Source organism: Nematolebias whitei, chromosome 6 (assembly GCF_014905685.2).
Source record: "Nematolebias whitei isolate Nwh7 chromosome 6, NemWhi1, whole genome shotgun sequence".
Classification (NCBI taxonomy): Eukaryota; Metazoa; Chordata; class Actinopteri; order Cyprinodontiformes; family Rivulidae; genus Nematolebias; species Nematolebias whitei.
In genome coordinates, this window is record NC_056503.1 from 16248250 (window position 1) to 16273417 (window position 25168).

A 25168-nucleotide genomic window follows, 5' to 3' on the forward strand; every position below is an offset into this window, starting at 1 on the left:
AAAGTTTTAGCTGCCTCTCGGTCTTCTTCAGTACGCAGGAGTAGCAGCAGTTCAAAAAAACTAGGTGGGACTAACTTCTTTTGTTTTAATTGGAGTTCAGCAATTAAAGTGTTGTCCCAACACCCCCAGCAGAACTGGCTTATGAGGTGCCGGTTAACATCCTTCTCTGAGACACCACCTCTTTTCATGGCTAAGTTCAATGCCACATGCAGCTGCAGGAGATATGAAGATGGCTTCTCCCCTGCATCTTGGAAAGTGTCCATTAATTTTGCAAAGAGCTCTTCTCCATCTTGAACTGTGCCATATGTTGAATCCAGTATACTCAAATACAGAGTGGGTGAAGTATCTGAACTTAAATGCTTCAGCATATCCGCTGCTGGGGGTAACAAACTCTCTACGATCCTCCTCGAACGCTGAAGGTCAAAGACTGATGGGTCTTTCAATAGTAGATCCACTCCTGAATACCAGGTCTCATAATCAGCTTCATGTGCTGGTCTAGGCAGTCATCCGGAAAACACACCACATAGCGCTGGACTTAAGAAGGTTGAATATTCTCATTTTGAAGAGACAATTTCAGTCGTGAGGTGGATTGTCGCTCACTTCTTGGTCTGAGAACTGTGGGATCAGCATCAGTGGCCGTAGACAGTGCTGGATCCTCCATCATTGGCTCTGAGGATACTGCCATGACCTCGGGCTTCTCATCAGAGCTAAGTTCAGCAACTGACTGTCCAATCTGAGTCATTGTGGACTCTTTTTTTTTTTCTTTTCTTTTTTTTCTGGACTCTCCTTTAGCGATAGGGTGATAAGTTCAGTTATCCAGGAGATACTAGCAGAGCTGCTGTTCCTTCACATCAAGGAGAGCCAGTTGAGGTGGTTCGGGTATCCTGTAAGAATGTCCCCTGGGCATCTCTGTAGGGAGGTGCTCTGGGCATGTCTTATGGGGAAGAAACCCTGGACACACTGAAGAGTTTATGTCTCATGGCTGGCATGGGAATGTTTTGGAGTCTTCCCAGAAGAGGTGGCTGGGGACAGAGTTTGAGCCTCCCTGCTGAAGTCCAGTCCAACTGAAGTCCAGTCATCAGCTAAAGTCCAGTGATAGCTGACCGTGTGGCAGTTTCCCAGGTCCTGTGCACGGTGGATCTGACTGAATAATTGTCTCAACTCTGTTGTCCCATTTGACTCTTCCAAACTTGACCCATTTCTCCCAAATGTCTTTGATTTTTGGGAAATGTTGTGTGCTAAGTCCCTCCTTGACTGTATTTTCACAGAAATGTGCAATTTTGTTTCTGCTACAGGTATTCTTGCCAGAAATGAGAAAGCTACAAATGCTGTGCAATATAAATATGGCTGTCTCACCTGATCCAAACACTGTCATGACATCACAGCCCATATATGGAAGTGAAGGGTTGTTTCCAAAGCACCAGCTTGAAAATTCATATAAATTCATTTTAAAAACAAGTTTGCATTACTTTTCAACATTTTCCACTGAACATACATATTTAATTTTTATGTCATATTTAGCTGGATATGCAATATGAAGAAATTATGGGTGTTGGGCTTTAGGCTGCAGCCCCTGTGATCCAACTCCAGAACACGTGGAAAATATTGGATGGGTGGAATGGTGATAGTCCTAAAATGGAACCTAATGGGCCACAATTTCTACTATTTTGGTCACATTATTGACTTTGTCACATTGCTCTTATTGAAAACCTTCCCAGTTTTCTCATTTAAAACAGTCCCCTTTCTGTTCAGAAAGCTTTCAGTATTTTCATTAAAACAAAACACTTCAGCTATATTATACAACAAAGTTTCAATTCCAAATTTAGTTCTAGTCTTTACAATTTCCTTCATTAATTTATTTGTTCATTAAATATCAATTTACACCAGGATTTCTTCCATCATCAGACTTTTTTAAATTATTCTCTATAAAAATATCTGGTTAATAATACATATCTGGTTGTTATATAAATATTTTTTTAATACATGTCCAAATATATATACCACATGTAACACATGCTTTATGCCTTCTTCACTTTTACTGTTATTCCATACAGCTTCTTTTTACTGCAGCATCTTACTTCATTTAAACATCAGATACATACAGATTTTTTTGTGGTTTGACCTTTGGCTTTTTGTAGCATTGCATAAAATCTTAACAGTCACCAAGAATTCACTTTCTGTTTGAGAACAAGAGTCTTTGTTCGGTGAATTGAATCACTTAAAGATGTTTCAACGTCAGACTGGGGCTGTTGCGTAAAAGCTGGGTTTTCCTAGGTTGTGTGCTGTGTATGGACAGACAGACAGACAGACAGACACTGTATCTAAACATTCAGTCGGCGTTGAATCATTCTGGGCTTCATAAATTTTCTGAGAATAACAACTATTATACAACTTGCTTCACATATTGTCCTCATTCAAATAATTCAGTGAAGGAATTATATGACCCCCAGCTCTACACCTACAAAAAAGTATTTAACCACAGTTACAAGAGGGAAAAACATAATACTCCTGTTCAGTCAAAAGTCCCACTCTATTTTTATCACACTATACTCAAATTTCTTCAGTAATTGTACTGTCCAAAACTCAACTGTCATAGTTCATTAAATATCTCAGAGTGTTACTAAGTTGGGAAACAAACCAGATATGTGTAAGAGTAATTTTACATTTTTTTTATTTTGGGTTACTATACATATACACATACAGTAGACATATATTTTAGAATCAAGTTGAAGACCAAAGATTAGCATTGCTCTCAGACAGATTAGATGAATCTATGCAGAGGACCTGACTCAACCTTGTTAGAAGTTGAAGACAGATTGTATACTGATAAATATTTCTCATTTGCTAAATGTCAGTCCTACTGAATTCAGTTTTCTATAGTTTGACCAATATAGCCTTGCTACTAGGGATTGGGCAGATCCGATCCAGTATCGGTATCGGCCTCCAATACCAGCATAATTTACGTATCGGATTTTTCCGATCCACGTGCCGATATTTCCGATCCATGATGCATGTTGGCTTCAAACTATGGAATGAATTTCATGAACGGTGGCTTGTCTCATGAACCCAGAGTAATAAGACCCGCCTCACATTCAGGAAATTCAGTTCATAGTTTGCAGCCAGCTACAACGTGAGGACTGAGTTAGCAGCACTGTAGCTAACAGCTAACCAACTTTTCAGCTAAACATGTCCGCTGTGTGGAAGTGTTTTACATTAGAAACACCACAAAACAAGACGGCAACGTGCAATGTCTGCAGAGCCATAGCGCCACATTAAACCGCGGTAAAGTTACTTTTACGATGGACATTCGAGCTCCGTGGCTTCAGCAGGGTGCTACTCTCGCTGAATCCGAAAGAGGCGACTCGACCTCGGCCAGCCGCGTCCAATCTGTCCCGCAGTCTGCCTGTCTCTGAGGAGGGACAGACTGAGTGTGGCTGCCCCAAATCAGGCTGCTTGCTTCGGATTGAACAAGAAGAAGACATCGCTGAAACCACGGAGCTCTAATGTTTACAGAGAAGTTGCTAAACTTCATAATTAATGTCCAACTCCTATCAGTTGTAGAAAATGAAGGATTTCACAGTTTGATATTTGCATCCAAGATATAGTTTAGATATTTATCAGTACAACAGTAGACAATCATAAAAAACATGATTTGAAAATTATATATATTAAAAACAAAAGACAGCTACATTATAAAGTGATGTAAAATACTAAAAACAGGAACATGTCTGTTGGTTTATGCCATGAACTTAGCAAGTGTTTGAAACCATTTAACATTTTATTTAATTTTATTCATTTATTCATTCATTTAAAAGAAATAAAATTTAAAAAATCATCAAAAAGAAAATATTGAATGAAAAGAGTGCAGAAAGAAGAAAAAAAAATCTTATATCTGCCCCTTATTTAAAAAAATATAAAATAACTTTAAACAATCACTTAAATTAATCACTTTAATATCCACTTTAAAGCTAGGAATAAAAATAAACATGTTTTGTGTTAGCAGAATTTAATTCTAACTTTAAAATTTATCCAACATTAATAAAACTTACCTCAAGTTGCCTTTTTGGACATGCATGCATATATTTGTACAAATTGTACTTGAGAGGAGATTATTACAGCCTCATGTAAAATCATTGATGATGATGATATCGGAACTGGATCGGTATCGACAGATATTCAGATTTAGGTATCGGGATCGGATTGGAAGTAAAAAATGTGGATCGGTGCATCCCTACTTGCTACTAGCTTTAGCTGCTGGGGTTTGGCCGGGTCAAACCTGAAGGAATAGTTGAGAGTTGCTATGGGGAGCGTTGGAATTTGCCTAGCCTACATGTGTTTTGTGAACCTGGAGAAGTTTAATGACTGTTCCCAATGGCATTTTTGGGGGGATGTTGTGGGAATATGGGGTAACTGGGTTGCTTTTAACGGTTATCCGGTTCCTGTATAACCAAACCTTTGTCCACATTTTTGGCACAAAATCAAGCTTGTTCTTGGTACAGGTTGGATTCCACCAGGGCTGTCCCTTGTTTTTGATCATGTTTGTGGTGTTCATAAACAGGATCTCAGTGTGCATTTGTGAAGAGAAAGGAGTCTGGTTTGGAACACTCAGGGTCTCATCTCTGCTTTATGTGGACAATGTGGTTCTGCTGTCTTCTTAAGGCCAAGACCTTCAGCGCCACTGTGGCGGTTTTCAGCCAAGTGTGAAGCAAATGGAATGAGAGTCAGTTCCTCTAAGTCTAAGGCCATGGCTATTGAATTGAAATTGGGGAATGGCCACTGTGGGTCAGGGAGGAGTCTTGGCCTTAGGTGAAAGAGTTCAAGTATCTGGGCATCTTGTTCATGAGTGATGGTAGGATGGAGCAGGAGATTGATCAATGGATTGCAGTCTCATCCTCAGTAATGAGGGTGATGCTTTGGTTGATCGTGGTAAAGAAAGAGCTGTGTCAAAAAGCAAAGCTCCCCATTTACTGGTACGTCTATGTTTCAAACCTCACCTATGGTATTGAGTTTTGGATCACGACCGAAAGAACAAGATCCCAGATACAAGCAGCTGAAATGAGGTGGCCAGGCCCAGCCTTAGAGATATGGTGAAGAGCTCCATTATCCATGGGAGCTCTGAGTAGAGTTGCTGCTCCTTCACATCAAAATGAGTCAGTTGAGGTGGTTTGAGTATCTGAATAGGATGTCTCTTGGACTCATTTAGAGTTTTCTGGGCAAGTCCCACTAGTAAGAGGCCCCAGAGAAGACAGAAATCACTAGTGGAATTTGTATCTTCCTGGGTACATCCTGGACAGGTCTCCAGTCCATCACAGGGCCAAATAGAGACAAACAAAACAACCATTCACTCTCACTCACGCCTAGGGACAATTTAGTTACCAATTAGCCGAACATACATGCTTTTGGTCTGAGGGAGGAAACCAGAGTACCCGGAGAAAACCCATGGAGAGAACATGCAAACTCCACCCAGAATGACTCCAGTCGGGATTCAGTCTGACGACCTCCTCACTGGGAGACAACATCTCTGCCAAGGATCAAAAACTTTTAAATTGACAAAATTTTTAGTAAAAGTTTAAGGTTTTATGAAATACAGCTAAACATTTGTATGTTTAACATGTTTGTATTTCTCTCTTCCTGTCTGGCAGGTAATCACATGCTGCTACGAGTTCTACCCTCATTTTATCCCAAACAACCACATACCATCCACTGTCACCTGAGCAGCCTTACAGCAATGATGACACAGCTGGAATCACCAGAGAAACCACATCTGATCTGTCTTATTCAAATGGTTGCTGACCAGCACCCACTTGTAAGTAAAATTTCTTTTACCAATGTAAAGAAAATATCTTGAGCCTTCTCTACACTTTTATGTTACTACAATTTCAATAAGGAAAGACTTCAGATGTGACTTTAAAGTAGCAACTGTTGCTGCATTTATGTCGTAAACAATTTATTTTACAGGGGAAAGATTAATAAGTGCATTATTTTAGGACTGTTGCCAATCTTCACAATAGTGGACACCCCAACAAATTCATGCCTATGTCAAACTAGAATTGTTTTCTTCTTTCGGCTGCTTTCGGCTGCTTTCGGCTGCTCCCTTCTTCAGGGGTCGCCACAGCGAACTAACTTCCATGAAGATTTGGCAATTGTTTTTACGTCGGATGCCCTTCCTCACGCAACCACATACCACCAAGCTATCACGGCTTTTTGTGTGAAGCAGAGGGCTGCCATCTAGGGCACCTGGGAAAGCAGATGGTTGGGGTTAAGGACCCAAAATGATATTAGTAATGGTAGAGGCAGGTGGGGGTGCTTCACCTTTCCCACCCACATTTTGATGTTGTTGGGCTAGGGAGTTGAACCGGTGACCTTCCGATCACAGGCCCACCTTCTCTAACCTCTACGCCACCTCCCCCTTATTACAATGTCAAACAGCTTGGCAAACTACAATAATCAGGAAAAAATATAAAAACCCAAGCGCTGCATTTTGAATTGTACGAATCTGATTGATTAAATGTTTATCTTCTAACAGAGTAGTAGTCTTCTGAAAAAGTACTGATTGCTTCGAAAGGTTGTCAGGAATGTCAAATGTGAGGCCATTTACCCAACAGCTGAAATTGGGTCATGCAACAAAACAATGATCTCAAACACAGAAACATATATACTGCAGAAGAAAAAAGATGTTGTAATGGCCCAGTCAAAGTCTGGACCTCCACCTAAGTAAAATGCTGCGGTGGCACTTTGAGAAAGCTGTCCACAAACAACTGTCTGCAGATATCAATGAGTAAATGTTGTAATGTTGTAAAGAAGAATGGGACAAAATTACTTCATCGTGTGAGAGGCAGATGAAGTCCTACAAAAAACAATTACTTCAATATACTGCTACTGAAGGTGGTTCTACAAGGTCTACAGTTGTGGGATAGTCAGTTTTACACACACATCTTGTTCATTTAGGCTTTGTTTTTGTATAATAAATAATGACAGTGCAATTTGTTGTATGTTTTTGTACACTTCAGGTTAGATTTAAATTAATTCTTAATCCAGACCAGATCCATTTTTTATTTTATATTGTGATAAAACCCCAGAAGAGAGAGGATTTTTATTTTCTTTTGGTTTTATGTTGTTTTTGAAGTTTTTGCAGCACCAGTGTATTTTTTTGCACAGCTTTTTTCCTCGGTAGTGTGGATGTTCACACCCATGTTTGAATTGTTATCATTGCTGTTCAAGGTGTGAACAAAGTCTCTGGAATAGGTTCCTAATTAAAAAAAATAATTTAGATAAAGCGTGGTGTGTGTACATTTTTCTTAACATTCTCCCTATTAGTCAAACATGGTAATCAAATAGTTTGCCCTTCAACATTTCTATGCTCCACAACAATATTCCTTATGAAAATGCAACAAACTTGGATAGAGGTGAGGAACTGGAGCTCACTTCTCCTCAGGAATTTCTTGAATCTTGCATATTTTGGAGGTTGTTCAACTTTAGTGGGGGGAATACCGCCCACCAACAACTGGAGCTCACAATGGTAAAACATGCACAGTCTCAATCAGAGCAGAAACAAAACCAGCCATCTGGAGTTATTCTTATCCTCCAAACCCCCCACAGACAGAACAATCCTCACCCAAAATGTTCTCTTTGTTTCCAGCTGTGTTCATCGCAGCAGTTATGAAATCCTCTGCATTAAACTGTTACTTACTGGAAGTGAGGCAGTAGTGACAAGATTTTAAATAAGATGTGATCACGAGCAATAAGGGAAACTGCCGATATGTGTTAACACTGTTAATTTACTCTAACTCTGTCCAGTTAGATCAGATAATGAGCAGGAACTGTTCTTTTGCTCTGTTTGTCCACGCAGTTATTTGTTTGCTAGTAGCCGGATTTCTCGTATAGCTCCAAAGTCTGGCTTCTGAAAGATCTGTTGACTCTATTTACTGTGTTAGACAAAGGCATAGACTACAAACATGTCTTAAAGACATAACAACCTGGATGACCCTTAATTTTCCGCTTTTAAACTCAGACAAGACTGAGGTTTTGGTTTTTGGACCTGAGCATTTTAGGAATAAATTTTTCAGTCTTTCTCCCTCCTTAGATGGCATTAATCTGGCCTCCAGCTCTAATGTTAAAAATCTTGGTGTTATTTTTGATCAAGACGGGTTTTTTTTATCCCCCACATTAAAAACGTTACTAGAACCTCCTTCTTCCACCTGCGTAATATCACTAAAATTAGAAACATCTAAAAATTATGCAGAAAAACTGGTCCATGCATTTGTCACATCTAGACTGGATTATTGCAATGGTTTATTATCTGGATGTCCAAATACTTCTTTAAAATGTCTTCAGTTGATCCAAAATGCTGCTGCCAGAGTCTTAACTGGAGTTAGTGGGAGAGATCATATCTCTCCAGTTTTAGCTTCTCTCCATTTGCTCCCTGTCTTATTTCTAACCTACAAAGCTCTCAACAACCTAGCTCCATCTTATATTACAGTTACATACTTTACATATGTTACATATTTTCCTAACAGAGCACTTCATTCAAACTGCAGGTTTACTTGTGGTTCCTAGAGTTTCTAAAAGCAGAATGGGAGGAAGATTTTTCAGTTATCAGTCTCCTCTCTTGTGGAACCAACTTCCAGTTTCTGTCCATGAGGTTGACACATTGTCCAGTTTTAAGACTGGGATTAAGACTTTCCTTTTTGATAAATCCTATAGTTAGGATTGGCCTGTTTTGCTGCCATAAGCTTTAGACTACTAGAGGACAAATTGACCTAATTTCCTTAAATGATTTGTTACAAATGAATAGTTTTCATTTGATACTATTTCTAAAGATGTGATTCTTGACCTGCCATTGTGTATCTGTTCTTCTCTAACCCAGCCGGTCGAAGCAGATGGCCTCTTGTCCTGAGCCTGGTTCTGTTAAAGGTTTCTTCCTCATGAGGGAGTTTTCCTTTCCACTGTTGCCTTCATGCTTGCTCGGGATGAGAGTCTGTGATGAAGTTAAACTCAAAGCAGTCTGCTCCTCAGATAAATAATGTTAAATTATTATTTTTCATATGTGCATGTTTCTGTTCTATGTCCTGAGATAACTTCTGTTGTTTCTTGGTGATATATAAATAAACTGAATTGAATTGTTAGTGAGAGAGTTGATGTCGAGTAAAATAACTTTTTGTCTTTACTTTTACAGTATATGTAACTTTAATTTATATTTCCTTGTTTTCTGTGCTTCTCCTAATCCACGCAGATGCTGGGTCCTCAGGTTCCTTCACTGATCAGTTATCTGAGTGACCACTCTCTGACGGAGGCTCTGCTCGGTGCTCTGGTCGATGTGTCACAGGCCAGTCCCTCGTCATTCACCAGCTTTCTGCCCGCACTGAGGATTGTGGGACAGCAGTCTACTGCTCTGCTGGGTAATGTGGCCAGAATTCATGGTGCTGTCGGCATCATCAACGAGGTAAAAACCTGGACACTAAATCACATTTTTAGATTTGTGTTTTGTTTTTCAGCAGGTTTGCACTTTTTTTTTTACATCTGTAATAATAGCTTATGCCTTGTACTAGATTGAAAGAGAAAACTATAAAGCACTTTAAACAACTGCACTTCTTACACACATGAACGCCACCAAAAGTGGGCCATGGCCACGTGGGGGCCACTGAACATCCTGGGATGGCACATCAAAAGCAAAAGCCAAACTCAATTAGTTATGTTGTCACATACCAGTTATTAGGCGTATACAGCAACACAAATCACCGTCTGATCTACATAGGCCTACTTTGTATTTATTTATTTGCAGTTCATATTATGTATTGAGAAAAGACTGTTAGCACTTATTAAAGCTTGTCCTCTCTTAAATTTATACTTATAAAAAAGATCCTGCATCCTAAGCACAACGACTGGTTTCTCTTTATTCAGGGAGACTAGAGTTTAAATTTCATGTTTTATTGCAAACAACAATAATGTTTTTACTCCTAGCTACTGAAAAACATGTTAGTTTGTTCATTTTTTTGTTATGAGGTTCTGCTGATCCTAAAAAGCTAGAGGAAATGCACACCAAGCAAAAGCTCATGACTCAAGAGGGCACAACTGTCTGGCCATGGGGGTGGGGTTGGGGGGGGCAGTGGGGGACACCAATTTTGATGCCCATGCCAGGGGGGCCAGTGGCCAGCCTTGACCAGACTTACCCTTTTGAGCCCTGAGCTTCTGTTTAATGAGTATTTTCAGTTTCTCCTTGCTGTTTGGGATTACTAGAACAGTATCAAGATAAAAACGAAACTTTTTTGTTTGTTTAAAATTTTAGTTATTTGGTTTTCAAAAAACAAATACATACATGTGGTTTATTTTAAAAACTAAAACTTGATGAGTAGTTTCCGTGAATAAGAACAACAGGTGTAAGATGAACAGAATGAATTATTAATGTGGTGAAAGACAATGTTATATCAGGATGCAAAGTCTCAGAAGATTAATTGGATTTAACAAACAGGATGTGACAAAAACTTCAGTAGTAGCAGATTAAATTAGTAATTGTAACGCAAAAGTAGGCCTTCCATACCATACCATACCATACTATACTATATCATACTATACCATACCACAGCACACCATACCACTTTATTTATAAAGCACTTACAAACAGCAACAAGGCCAATCAAAATGCTATACCTGTACAACAGAAACAAACATGCAAATCACACATGATAAAATACATAGATCCAAATAGGTAAATAACTATATGACTAATATTATATAAAACAGACAAATTAAAATCAACTCACACGGTGTCAAAGGCCAGGGAACAAAAGTGAGATTTCAAACTAGACTTAAAAACAGTGAGTGGAGGAGCCTGCCTGACATGCAGTGGGAACTCGTTCCACAGTTTTGGACCTGCAACAGAAAGTCCTGTCACCTCTGAGGTTTAAATGAGTGCCTGGAACCGATAAAAGCATCTGGTCCGCTGACCTCAGAGAGCACTGTGGGACATATGGCTGCAGCAGATCAGTGAGATAGGAGGGGGCAGAACTGTTCAGAGATTTAAAAACATACAGAAGTATTTTAAAATGAATTTGAATGTGAACCGGGAGCCAGTGAAGGGAGGCCAGAACTGGAGTAATGTGCTCTCTTTTGCCTGTACCAGTTAAAAATCGGGCTGCAGCATTTTGGACCAGTTGTAAACGTGCAATGGAGGACTGACTGATTTCAAAAAGAAGCACATTGCAGTAATCAAGCCTGGATGTTCTGAAAGCATGTATTACTGTCTCAAGGTTAGTTTTGGACTGTATGGGCTTCATTTTAGACAGGCGCCTCAACTGAAAAAAAAACAACTACAGGATTTAACAATCATGTTTACATGACTGTTTATTTTCATGAACTGTGACATGTAAGCCTTATTTAGACATTTATGACAATAAAACATTTTCATTGTGATTTCCAGATTTATTCCTTCTAAATCTATTACGTGACTTTCAGATATTAAAAAGGTCAAGGTTCTTTAGTGTCATTCGCATCGCATGTGGTACATGAGGTAGAACGAAACTGTGCACTCAAGGTCCCAGTTACATCCAACAATATCAAAAATATAAAGTGTAAAAAGAAACAGTAAATAAGATATAAACTAAGAAATATGCTAAACGAACACCAAACAGTCTGCTAAAAGATCTAAGATATACACTAGTCACTAATAATGTAAAACAATACACAGAATGAAAGCAGCACGGACATGAGTCTTTGTGTGGATGAGTATGAATGAATGAATACAGCAGCATGAAATAATCAACAGCATGAAATCAACAAAAAAAGATCCTGGTTTTATTTTTACAACATTCTTTTCAAGTTTAATTTTGGGCTTTGAACCATTTTCAATCGTGAACAAAGGACAAGGTTCTGTAGTGAACCTGATCTGACCCTGATCTGACCCTGATGACCTCAAATCTATCAGATGGACAGAGACTGTTATTTTCATTGATCTGAATACAGTCTGAGTCATCTGGTGACTTTCTTTCTTGAATTAATCAAGCAGAAAAGACAATTCTCTATAATCATTTACTGTTTTACAAATGTTTGATAATCAAATTGTGTTAGTTCCATTCAATGCTTACAGGTTGAAAAGAACTACTCATTTTTATTTTACATAAACAGTAAGTAATGATTTTTATTCCTCATTCAAAGAAGAAATCAGGTTAAGATGCATTTCTTGATTCTCTGTCTGAAATGAGCCAAGTAATGTAAGTATGTTAAAGGTCGGTTTTCGGTCAACTAAAATGTTTACTGAGAAGAAATGTCATGTTTTACTATTTGAGAAGATATAACAGCGTGAGACTCCACGAAGTCTGGTCGTCTGCAATAATCTTTTCTGTATGTTGAAAACAATCCTTGACTTATGATAACATCTTACATCACAAACCACACCTCTATTTCTGGTCCATCGACCAATCAAAAGCTCTCAAATGAACCGGAAGTCGACCCATTTAAAATGTGGCAACTTCCCAGTTCATGAGAGAATTCAAGAGAATTCAGGAGAATTCAGGAGAATTCGGGAGAATTCCGGAGAGTCTGGAGTCTGATAGTTCCAGAGGCTGAGGAGATGAAGAACTAGAGAGTTGCTGGAGTTGAAAGATTCTGTTAGAGTCTGAGAAGTTCTGAAGAATGAAAGGAGTTCATGGTTCTTGGGTGCAAACGCATTCAGGATGATCCAGAGACGTTTTGGGATTATAATTTCTGTTTGAAAACCACGTACGACTCCCCGAGGGTTTGGTAGTTCTCACGGAGACGCTGAAAAGAGTCGAAAAGGAACCTACACCGACGCTGAGTTCATCATCAAGGTAGATGGTTCTATTTTCGACCAAGTGTACCGTGGGCAAGCTGATATCTGATGGAGCGTGCAATTTCTGGTCAAACAGATTAATTCCCTCACATATTTCTCTGTAAGATAAATCTCCATTTCATCTTAAAACTCTCCTCTTTCTCATAAAATCAGTACAGATATTTTAGAAATATCTGAAGCAAACTAGTGGCACGTACCTACGTGACTACTACAGTTCCCAGAAAGAATACAGAGTTTAATTTTGTTTTTCTGGTAATTACTCCACTGATGGAAATGTTGAAATGACAAGCACCATTCTGTGGCTCACAAATGAGTCCAAATCACGTAATTCTTCTATGGGGTATGAGCTGAGAACATTTTTGATGTTAATATGTGTTTTTGGTTGTTTTGTGCAAACTATTTTTATACATATGTGCAAAGCTTTACTGATTATTTTATTTTTCTGTTCAGTCTTTGTACATCTTCAGTTTGATTCTTCACCATTATTGAACACTTACGTCAGAAATTATGGAAAAGTACTTACTTGGAGGTAAAAACCTAAAACAACCATTCCTCGTATGTCAGGTGACAGCAACACACAGGTAAAGGCTCCTTCTCGCTCCTCCGGGTCCATTTTAGGCAGTTTAATGACAATTTACAAAAATTAGCAACTGGGGAATATAAATGTGTTTCCAGATGAAGTGCTTTTATTCTACACAAGCATGCATGGACACACACACATTTGGGGCAGCTGTGGCCGAGTGGTTCGAGCAGTCGTCCTGTAACGGGAGAGTTGGGGGTTCGATTCCAGCAGCAGTCACATGCCTCTGATGTGTCCCATCAGTGTATGAATGTGATCTAAAGCACTGATTATTTTTTGTAGAGATCTAGCAGAGAGCTGTATGAATGTGTGTGTGGAGGTAAATGAGGGCACAGATTGTGTTGTAAAGTGCTTTGAGTATCTTTATTAGATAGAAAGGTGTTGTATAAGTGCAGTCCATTTCCATCATTGCATTTATTCACAGATTTGGTAGAAAAACACTCAGAAAGTGTGGAGCTTGAAACCATAACAAAGTCTTCTGATTCTCCAGGGCAGATTTTCCTCCAAACGCTGCTTCCTCCTCAATCTTCTTGTCAAAACGCCTGCCAGCCCAACTTCAGCGCACACAGACACACACGCACAGATACACGAAGTTTTATTCAAACCTCAGTGTCCTGTCTTTCTTCACCTTGGAACCATTTGAGAAATAACCCTTGTTTTGTAGAAAATCCTCCTGCAGAGGCCTCCTGGAGATGGCAGTGGAGAATGTCTCCTGTGGGTTTCTGTTTATGCCCCCCCCCCCCCCCAACACACACACACTACACACATGCAGTTTCACTCTGGGTTGCATTTGCTCTTGATTGCACAACTCTTACACTGGTTTTCCTTACCTCCTGAAGGGATACTGTGTATCTGGATTTATTGCTTGTTAAACCAGAATATATCACCAGTGACAGAAACACTATACTCTATAGACAAAGTTAAGTCCAACAGTCTTGCTATAAATATATAATCTGACTGTTCTGATACATAATAATTACAATGATGTGCTTTTTAACTCTTTTCAGAACAAGATTGATCAAACCTTGCAGCCATTTATTAACGTTAAGAACTATTTTATCTTTTAAATCTGGAATGCTGACATTAACAAATATTTACTAGCAACTACATATATACATATATATATATATATATATATATATATATATATATATATATATATACATATTAGAGATGCACAGATCCACATTTTTTTATTACTTCCAATCCGATCCCGATACCTAAATCGGGATTTCGACCGATACCGATCCAGTTCCGATATCATCATCATCATTGATTTTATATGAGGCTGTAATAATCTCCTCTCAAGTACAATTTGTACAAGTATATGCCTGCATGTCCAAAAAGGCAACTTGAGGTAAGTTTTATTAATATTGGATAAGTTTTAAAGTTAGAATTAAATTCTGCTAACACAAAACATGTTTCTTTTTTAAATTCCTAGCTTTAAAGTGGATATTAAAGTGATTAATTTAAGTGATTGTTTAAAGTTATTTTATTTTTTTTTAAATAAAGGGCAGATAGAATTATTTTCTCCTTTCTGATCTCTTTTCATTCAATGTTTTCTTTTTGATTTTTTGTTTGTTTCTTTCTTTCTTTTAAATGAATTAATAAAAAAATAAAATAAAATAAAATGTTAAATGGCTTCAAACACCTGATAAGTTCATGGCATAAACCAACAGACATGTTCCTGTTTTTAGTATTTTACATCACTTTATAATGTAGCTGTAGCTTTTTTTAATTTTTTTTATATAAATAATTTTCTTGTAATTTTCAAATCGTGTTTTTTTTATGATTGTCTACTGTTGTACTGATAAATATCTCCTTCAGGTAAACTATATATTGGCTGCAAGTGTCAAGCTGAGAAATCCTTCATTTTCTACAACTGATAGCAGTTGGTAATTAATTATGATGAAGTTTAGCAACTTCTCGGTAAACATTCGAGCTCTGGGGCTTCAGCGGGGCGCTAATCTTGCTCAACCCGAAGCAAGCAGTCTGATTCTGGTCAGCTGTGCTCAGTCTGCCCCTCCTCAGAGACAGGCAGACTGAGCGAGGCAGATTAGGCACGGCTGGTTGGGGTTGAGTTGTCTGTTTCCCGTTCAGCGAGAGCAGCTCCCCGCTGAAGCCATGAAGCTTTAATGTCCATCGTAAAACTAACTTTACCGCGGTTTAATGTGGCGCTATGGCTCTGCAGACATTGCACGTTGCTGTCTTGTTTTGTGGTGTTTCTAGTGTAAAACACTTCCACACAGCGGACATGTTTAGATGAAAAGTTTGTTAGCCGTTAGCCACAGTGATGCTAACTCAGTCCTCACGTTGTAGCTGGCTGCAAACTATGAACTGGATTTCCTGAATGTGAGGCGGGTCTTATTACTCTGGCTTCATGAGACACGCCTCCGTTCAGGAAATCCATTCCGTAGTTTGAAGCCAACATGCATCATGGATTGGAAATATCGGCAGGTTGGATAAAAAAAAAACACTACGTAAATTATGCTGGTATTGGAGGCTGATACAGATACTGGATCTGATCGGCCCCATCCCTACTGTGTATACACACACACACACACACACACACACACACACATATATATATATATATATATATATATATATATATAATTTTTTTAATGATATATATTTATGTATGTATATGTTTTTTTATTTATTTATTTATGTTTTTGTCTTTGTTTAAGATGGGTAATTTTTGTACTGTTTTGAAATGTCACAATTTCATTATAGAGTCAAGAATTTCAGATGGTTTTTCTTAAATTAAACCACTGCAGGTCACAAAAATAGACCAACTTGAGCTAATTCAAATTTTGAAAAACAAAATAGTTTGGACTTTTTATGGTGTAATTTCTCTAAACGTTGTGTTGCTACATATGTGACAGCAGCAAGGAGTGGATAGTAAAGTGAATATCTTCCCCCTTTAAACAAAATCATAACTATTCAACATTTCTATGTAATGTTTTTTATCCTCAAGCCTTCTTTATGTAAAGTTTATGTACCTTGAAAATATAAAACAGCTCCCCGGGGCTTTAATGTTTGCTGTTTATCAGTCACACGGACTTCATTTTTACCAGAACAGAAAGAAAAAAACATCCTCACTTTTGTTAGATTTAAAATGCTTTCTAATTTTAAATAGTGAACAAAGAAAAAATTGATATTGTTTTGTTTTGGCAATATAATATTTCTATTACAATAGAATATTTTTAAAAATCACTTTTTCTAGGTTGGCTGAAAATGAGTCACATATTTTGTTTTTGTTGTTCAATGAAATATTTATAGAAGTATAAAAGCTCTTTAAAATACTCGCATAGAGCACATGATGTTAAATATTCTGGTTTGGGAGAGTAAAGTCACAAGTCTTCAGTAGAAAACGTGATTTACTTTTCTTCTTTCAGGTGGAAATGTTTACCAAAGAAAAAAGCCATCAGACTGAAAACTACATAAACTTTGTGACAATGGGCACAAAATGGAGAGCAAAATACAGCTGCATATTCCATCTTATTGTATTAATATGTAATTTAAAAACACATAATTGTGTTATAAAGGTCTCTGTTGAGTATTGACCCAGATTTAAACAGCCTCACAAAATGTTTGGAAACCCTGATCTGATGGACACTACAGCTTCTCTGTGTTTCAAACCACTCTGCTCTGTCCTTTGAGCTCAACAGAAAGTTTTTAGACAATATTAAGAAGCAGTTCTCGTCATGATTTTAAATTTAGAGGAAATTGAGAACTTGTAAATAAATATCTGTACAGACTTGGTGGTTGTGCTGGTCTCCTACCTCGTGTATTTAGCTCTAATCTAAATAGTGGAGCTCCATTTGGGACACTAAAGAGCTTGTTCCAAACGTTTAGAAATAATATTATGAAATATGTGATTTCTGAGGAAAGTCACACATGGCCTAATAGGTTTTTAATAATGCTTTTACACAACTTTTCGTTTTGTTTTTGTAGAAAGTTCTTAAAATGTGAAATCATCTTGATAATAACGAGCTGAGCTGCGGCCCAGAGGTGGTGTACCTGCAGCCCTCCCACACAACTTACAGGACCATCAACAAAGTGTTGCGTTACATTCAATGAGAGGATCAGTGAATACATTTAGCATTTTACTGAGAGTGCTTGTGAAGCGTGCCACATGTAGCCCCATTCTTCTCATCGCACTTCAAAGTGTGTTTGAGGGAACGAAGCAGAGTTTAGCTCCATTTATCCATTTATCCATCGGCCTCTCGACCAGTCTGCCCGTTTGTTCGTTAGTTTTATAACTGTGAATGTTTATAAGTTTAAAAGAAAGAACAGCTATTATGTGAATGTTTATGAAGCATATTGGGATCCAATTTTTTTTCCGTATGTTTTCGGCATCTTTCTCGTTTCACAGTTTTTGTGCTCTTTCAACTAATCGTATCAAAATGTTCAGCTGGTTCAGGAGAAGGGTGTTATGACTTTTGGTATTGGTGCAACTTTAGCTTTTTGAAATATTTAGCCATTTCTGCCATTTTATTTCCTCATAGAAAATTAATTGAGCTCTCTTCACATCCTTCAAATCTTTAGATCTGTTTACAACCTTTTACTGTTCCTTTCACATTCTGTTCAGGTTCAGCTTCTTTCAGCTTCCTTGTGCAAATTTAAACTTTTTTTTTTCAGCTACTTTCAGCTGTTTTTTTCAGCTACTTTGTGCTCCTTTCAGATTATTTCTGCTAAATACAACATTTGTGTTTGTCTTCTAACTTCTTTCTGCTAATTTCAGCTTGTTATGCTCCTTTCAGCTTATTTCTGTAAGTTTCAGCTTTTTCTGTTATTTCTGCTATTTTTTTCCATATAGCTGTTTTATGCTAATTTTAGATTTTTCAGCTAATTCCACAGTTATTGCCCTAATTTCAACCTTTTTTCTGACTACAGCAAAAATGTGTTCGCTTCACTTCCTTCTGGTAATTTAGGCGCTTTTTTGCTACTTTCAGCTGTTTTTCTGACTAATTTCAGCTTTTTTCAGACAATTTCCTCTTTTTTGTGCTAATTTCTCCTTCTTTAACCCTAATTTGGCACGCATGTGATATTTCTGCTTTCTTCTGCTAATTTAAGCTTGTTCTATCTGTTCAGCTACCTTTTTTTTTTTTTAGCATTTTCTAATTTCGGTTGTTTTCAGATAAATTCCAAGTTTTTTTGTGGTAATTTCTGCTGCTTTCAGCCCAATTTACTTCTTTCTGATAATTTCCATTTTTGTACTCCTTTCAGCTTAATGATGCTAGTTTCAATTTGTTCTGCTATTTCAGCTACTAATTTGCTATGTTTATGCTAATTTAAACGTTTTCAGCTAATTCCACATTTTGAGCTCATTTCAGCTCTTTCTGCTTCCTTCTGGTAGTTTAAGATTATTTCTGCCTTTCAGCTACTTTACAACCATTTTTGCTCATTGAAGCTGTTTTAGCTTCCCTATTTTTGTGCCAGTGTTTGCTTATTTAAACTTATTTCACCAAATGTGTTCTTTCTGATTTATTCTGCAAATGTAGGCTTGTTCTTCCATTTCAGCTACATTTCAGCATGTTTTTAGCTAATTTCAGCTGTTTCTCTGAAGTTCCTTTGCATTCACACTGTATTTTCACAGGAAATGCAGTTCCTCTAGTTTCTGTGTATTTCCTTCCAGATGGACATACTGTATTTGGTTTGACTCAGTCCTGGATCCCTGTCAGATAGCTGTTACTGAAACCTGTCACCTTTTGCACACTTCTTCTCACTGGGACTTCTGCACTGAGTGTTTGTGGGTTGTATTTTAAAAAACAAGATTTTTTTTTAAACGATGTTGCATTCACTGTACAATGTTTATTACAGAATCACTCTTACACTTCAGAAAATACAATGTTCAGGATTGTTTTGTGTCTTTGAGGTGCAGGTTGAATCTGGTTTTAACAAATGTGAATATCATAAAAGCCAATGGGACATAAATTATATTTGAGAGAAAATGACGTTTATGCTGTTTGGGTTGGCTGGCATGTGTTTTCTATTTATTATTGAATGTTAAGTTTTAGAAACAAAAAGATGCAGATGTTTACCCCCCACCTAAACTGACAGTATTTAGTATTTGTCTCTTACCTTTATTTAATTTGATCCCAAGACAAGGATAGATTTTAACATTAAAGAATAGAGAAAAGGTCCAAAAAAGTGCTTTAACTTCCAATTGAATAACTTTATTAGATCTTGATGTTTCTTACAAAATGCATCGGACACATATGACAATGATCTGTGTGGTTATGTAATATAATGTCCCTTTGTTTGCTTCCATAAATAAAATGAGCTGCTGTCATTCTGTACTTGCTGAACTGATGCAGGTCGGAGCTTTTTGTAACATTGTTGTTGTGTTTACCAAAACTGTTTTATTCCATTGCTCGTTTAGGAGAGCATCTGTCTAATATGACCTGTCCTGCCTTGACCATTTTTCCTCCAAATCAGAGCTGTATGTTCCTCTTTCTTTTGTGAATATGCTGGATATATTGTCTCATATCTAAACAAGATGGCACAAATCTAGAAGAGGCAAATCATCACGTGATACTAAACTTTTCAGTGAGCAATTGAAAAAAACAAGTACATATACTGTGCATCTGCAAAATGTTGTAAACAATCATTTAAAAAGGTCCATGGTGGTGTGATTTACATTTGTTCTTAGTATTTAGCATCAGCCAGGACTTCAGGATGGTGTTATAAATTAAAGACCAAGCCATCTTCAAAGGATCACATCTCCTGCTGCCTCTCATGCCAGAGTTTTAACATAAAATAATCCTGTATTAAAAAAAGAACACAATTGTAGCTGTTTTGGTCAAATCTGGGAAATAATGGCCCTTGTGATCTAATCTGTTAATGCTCAAAGAATGAGTCTGAGGTGACTCTCCACTACTACCACACCAGGTTTCTGCTCAATATCTGTGAAACTAACTGCACTAAAGCCCCATTTTGTCTTTCTATAGTTAATTAGATGTTGAGCCCACCTTGAATAGAGTTAAAAGGGGTCACTGAAAGTGCATGTACAGTCAGTGATCACTTTCTAAGCATTTTATGAACTCTCTCCTCTCGTTTGTGAGATACGTTGCTAACAGACATGAGAAGGCTTCAGATGTTAACACGGGGTGTAAACAAAGATTGTGTACAGTATGCAGTGCTGGTCATCCAGGTCATGGTCCGTCTACAAAGTTCAAAAACAGTCCACTTGGTTTTTTTTTACTTGTTTTTTTTTAGGATTTACAACATGTAGTGCTCAGAGTGTGTTAGGGATCCATTCAGCTACTAACACACCCGATTTTAACTTTTTTTTTTTTAAGTTACAGTATAGCTATTTTTGTTTACTAAGGTCTGTTTGCTTGTGGTACACACTCAGTTTTCATCAGTGAAACACAGTAATAGTTTAACAAATACAGTAAAATCCCTTTTGTCATCTGTTTTTGTGTGTAAATTCAGAGTATTAGCATCTAACAAAGTAAAGTCAGGTACTCTGGATGGATTCTTTTTTTTTTTAATTGTTGAAATGTTTCATCTTTGGCAGCTGTGGCTGAGTGGTTAGAGCAGTCGTCCTCCAATGCAAAAGTCGGGGGGTTCGATTCCACCAGCAGTAACATGCCGAAGTGTCCCTGGGCAAGACACTGAACCCCTCATTGCCTCCGATGTGTGTCCCAGTGTATGAATGTGATAAAACTCTGATAATTTTTTTGTATAGTATATAGTAGAGCGCTGTATGAATGGGTAAATGAGGGCACAGATTATGTTGTAAAGAGCTTTGAGTGTCTTGATAAGATAGAAAGGTGTTATATAAAAACAGTCCATTTACCAAATACTTCTTCAGTCTGAAGAGCTACACTAAACTCAGTCTTATAAACAGCACCTTCTCATAGTGGATCAACCAGTTTGTTGGTGACAGCCAGAACTAGCTGTTCACATGATAAATGAGGACCATCAGCCTAACGACCTATCGTTAATGCTCTGATGGCCGCTTGCTATTCACAGAGGGCTGAGTGATGTAATATTGTAAGAGTAGACAGTTGGACATGGAGATCTCTGCCCCGTTTAATTATGGACGTTTTTTCTTCACAAAGATGTCTTCCTTCACTCCTCTCTCTTTTTGAATCCATCCAGAGGACCTGGCTTTACTTTCAAAGATGTTTCTACCTGGATTATTGAGCATGCATCAGGATATATTATTAACAGTTTTCCACTCTTTGTTGTCTTCTGTTTTGTCTAGACGTATGCTCACAGCTCTTTGATCTACCTGGTGTCTCTTCTGGGCAGCACTGACCACAGCTTTCACCACACCCTGCTGCAGGAAATCAGAGCTCTTACTGACCGTTACCCGTCTGTACTGGGAGGCAGCGGCAAAGACATCTACAGGATGAGCAACTCCTTCACTGCTATAGCCAGGCTGCTGGGGCGTCGACTGGAGGAAAGAGCTGCTGCTCCTTGCAGGTTGGGAAGGATGTGATGAGCTAACCAGCTACAGTAGATACACTTTATATTACCGAATAAGTCATTTAAAGGATGTTTTATGTCAGTCAGCATCAGTTTTATTCATAACACCCTTTTTTTTTTTTTTTTTTACAAAGTTGATCCTTTCTGTTGTATAATATTAAAGTAATAAAACTAAATCTCATAAGGCCGATAAAAATACTAAAATTGCAGTCAATGCAAATGAATAGAACGAAGCAGCAAAGCAGGAAATCGTTGGTTACGTACTGTAACCCCAGATTCTATGAATATAGGCGTAGCCCTTTACGGCTGTCACTTAGTGGGTTTTATCCCGTCATGCGAAGCATCACACTGAAAAATTTAGTCCACACCCACCTGCTGTGTGGGCCCCACCCGGTCCATATAAATTACGTTAAGAGCGGGTAATCGGCTCGAGGTCATGACAGGCTGCAGGACGGAGCTTTTCCCAGCAGCTGTGGGCTGCACACAGGTGCAGCAGGTGCTAAATCCAGTGTTTCCCCTACCATTATAAGTGGGGCGCCCCGCCCCATCAACAGAACTGACCGCACCCCACCCCCACTTGTCGGCACTGACAACGCTAAGCTAGCGGCTCGCAATACAGGTGCGCTAGCTCAAAAGCTAAAGGCAGCCTCTTCCCTCATGCTGAACCCCCCCCCCCCCCCACACACACACACACACGCTCAAAAACTCTCGATACAAACAGCGTGAGGCTCAGATGTGTCTCTGTCTCCCCCCCTCCCCCAACTCTAAAACTGTCGGTATAAGTAGTACTACACAGCTCAGGACGTGACTCTGTCCGTCCATTCACCCCCCCAACAAAAATCACGGACAAGATGAGTGCCCCGCCATGGCAAGTTATCTAGGGGAAACACTGAAATCTTGAAAAATAATTTATTTTAAATAAACAATCCATGTTGCTCATGTAGCTCAACCATCAATCAGCCAACGGTGTGTCATGTCCACTCTTACTTTGAAAAACCACGAAAGATCGAGTCCACGAAAGTCGAACTGCGAAGCAGCGAGGCACTACTGTACACTTCGTTTAGAGCACCAACGAGAATAACGTGTCTTGGGGAATATCGACCTCTGAAATATTACGAGCTTCCTAAAAACCTTTAAAGATCTCTGTCATACAGGTTCTTTATCATTTTTGAGTAAGTCTAAAATGTTACCATTGGTTTATTCTGTTCTGTAGTTAATTATGATTTTAAGGCAATGAAAAGAAGAAATCAATAAGTACGTGTGTTTTTACAAAACCACCTTCTATTTAAAGGTTTATTTATTTACTACATCAAAGAGAACTTAGAGGTTTGGAAACTTCCTGTTGTAATTTATAGGTCATTAAAAATAGTTTCTGTTTGATTCGTTTAATAGAGTGATTTCCTCTAGTAATAGTTAAAAGATCTTGGAAGGAACAGTGCATGTTGCAATGTGTGAGGATGCTGTGCACATGTGCTTGTGTAAGTGTGTGTGCGTGTGTTTGCATGTTGATGTGTGTGTGTTGACAGTGACTCATGTGGCTGCAGTGTGGAAGTGATACACACTGTTTTAAATAAGAACAGTGTGTGCTGGAGTGGTGGTCGAGTGGTTTTATAAAGAACATTTCGATGATGAAGAAAAGACAACAATGGGGCATTAGTTCTCTTTTAGCAAACATTGTGTGTCCTTTGTGGACAAAAAGCAGGGACTGAAACCAAAGATCAAGACACGCAGAAATGAAACCGTTAGTGACATTGCAAGAAATTATAAAAATAGAGTACAAAGGAAGAACAAATGAAGCTGGGACTTGCCCAACATCACTTTTATGCTGACCATGTGTTTCTGTTCTTGTTTAAAGAGTGGACGAGGCTGGTCCTTCTCTTTTAGCTGGTAGAGGAGGAGGAGGGGCGTCAGAGCAGTTGCTGCAGGTAAAAATCCAGAGTTTTGATGAGAAAATGGGAGACGTGGTGGCGGAGGAGGAGGAGGTGGGGAAGGACTCCCCAGCTCCTCAGCGATGCTACAGCCTGAGCCAAGCCGTCAGGGAGGAGAGACGGGAAATGAGATTCAACAGGTCAGTTTGGATGTCAAAACATCATTTTCATTGTTGTCTGTTTAACAAATACACATGATCACATGTTTTTTTTACTGTAAACAGTTTTCTGACAATTTGGCGGCGTTCATAGTTGTGTGTTGCTAATACTTGCATCATGCAATCCTTATGTGTGTGTGTGCCAACCAGACCGACTCTATTAAATCAGAGAGCAAGGTGCAACCACCGACCATGGACCATGGTGGTTGGACCCTGGTTTGCATGGTTAGTCACCATGCAAAGAACTGTACGTCTTGTTTATTTCTTAGTTATTATTTCACACTAAAGTTTACTTAGGCACATAGTAGGCAAGTGTTGTTTTTGAAATACAAAGTATTAGTGATGGTGTGAACCAGTGACGGCTGGTATCAATGGGCTAGGAGGGCTAAGCCCTCCCTGTCTGGCATTTACAATAAAGATGTTAAAATAAACAATTTAAAAATACATTTTAGAAATAATGTCACATTTTGTTAAATTTACAACACTGGTCAGAATCATCGCAGTGACACTTCCTGCCGTCTTTACATTGAATGGAACTGCTGCTGTACAATACACCTGTAGCAAACCCCCGTCTAAACAGAGCTTATACACGCACAAGAGAGTTCTTTAAATTATTTTTCAAAGGTTAGAAATATGAGTATGTTAAAGAGCAATTTGTAAACAACAGTCAAATAAAACTCGCTCAGATACGTCAGCTCAGGAGTGCAGGAGGGTGGAGCACGCTGTATAAACAAAAATCAGCTGTTCCGACCGAAACTTCAAAACAATCCGCCACTCACACACTCCTTCATGAAATTTAACACCAAACAAAACTGAATCGTCTCACTGACTTTACGTAGGAAAATAAAGAGTCTCTGAACTGAATCAATTTCACCCATTTCATACGAGGAAGAGAGATCTATCCTGGGCAAACTCTGGAGCTCCACCGGTCCTGCTGCGTCTCTCCACCTGCTTCACCTGCCACACCCCTGCCGTCAAACTCATGTCTCTTTTTTAAAGTTCGGGAAAAGCTGTGACCCAGTTTTCTCCCTGGATACTTTGAGGATAAAATACACATCTACAAGACATTCTTGCATCTATAATACAAACATTTTATTTGTATTTAATTTATTTAGGTTTTATTCTCAAACCCTTTTTTTTTCACAAAATACTTTATTTTAGTGATGTCACAGATCAAATAGCCATCACAACCCTGATGACTTCTGCAGAGGCAGAAAGGTGTTTCAGCACATTGAAGAGATGTATATAT

General features: G+C 38.4%; 1 protein-coding gene across 3 annotated transcripts in view; it reads left to right on the forward strand.

Annotated features, from left to right (window-relative positions):
* veph1 (ventricular zone expressed PH domain-containing 1) overlaps positions 1-25168 on the forward strand; it is a 139214-nt gene that overhangs the window by 80381 nt on the left and 33665 nt on the right. For 2 of the 3 annotated variants that reach the window (XM_037677408.1, XM_037677409.1), the window contains exons 4-7: positions 5643-5806; positions 9233-9442; positions 21610-21830; positions 23689-23901. In XM_037677408.1, coding sequence (XP_037533336.1) covers positions 5643-5806; positions 9233-9442; positions 21610-21830; positions 23689-23901 — 808 coding nt within the window. Of the gene's footprint in view, positions 1-5642; positions 5807-9232; positions 9443-21609; positions 21843-23688; positions 23902-25168 lie in introns of all 3 variants that reach the window. The other variant, XM_037677410.1, reaches the window with a different exon arrangement.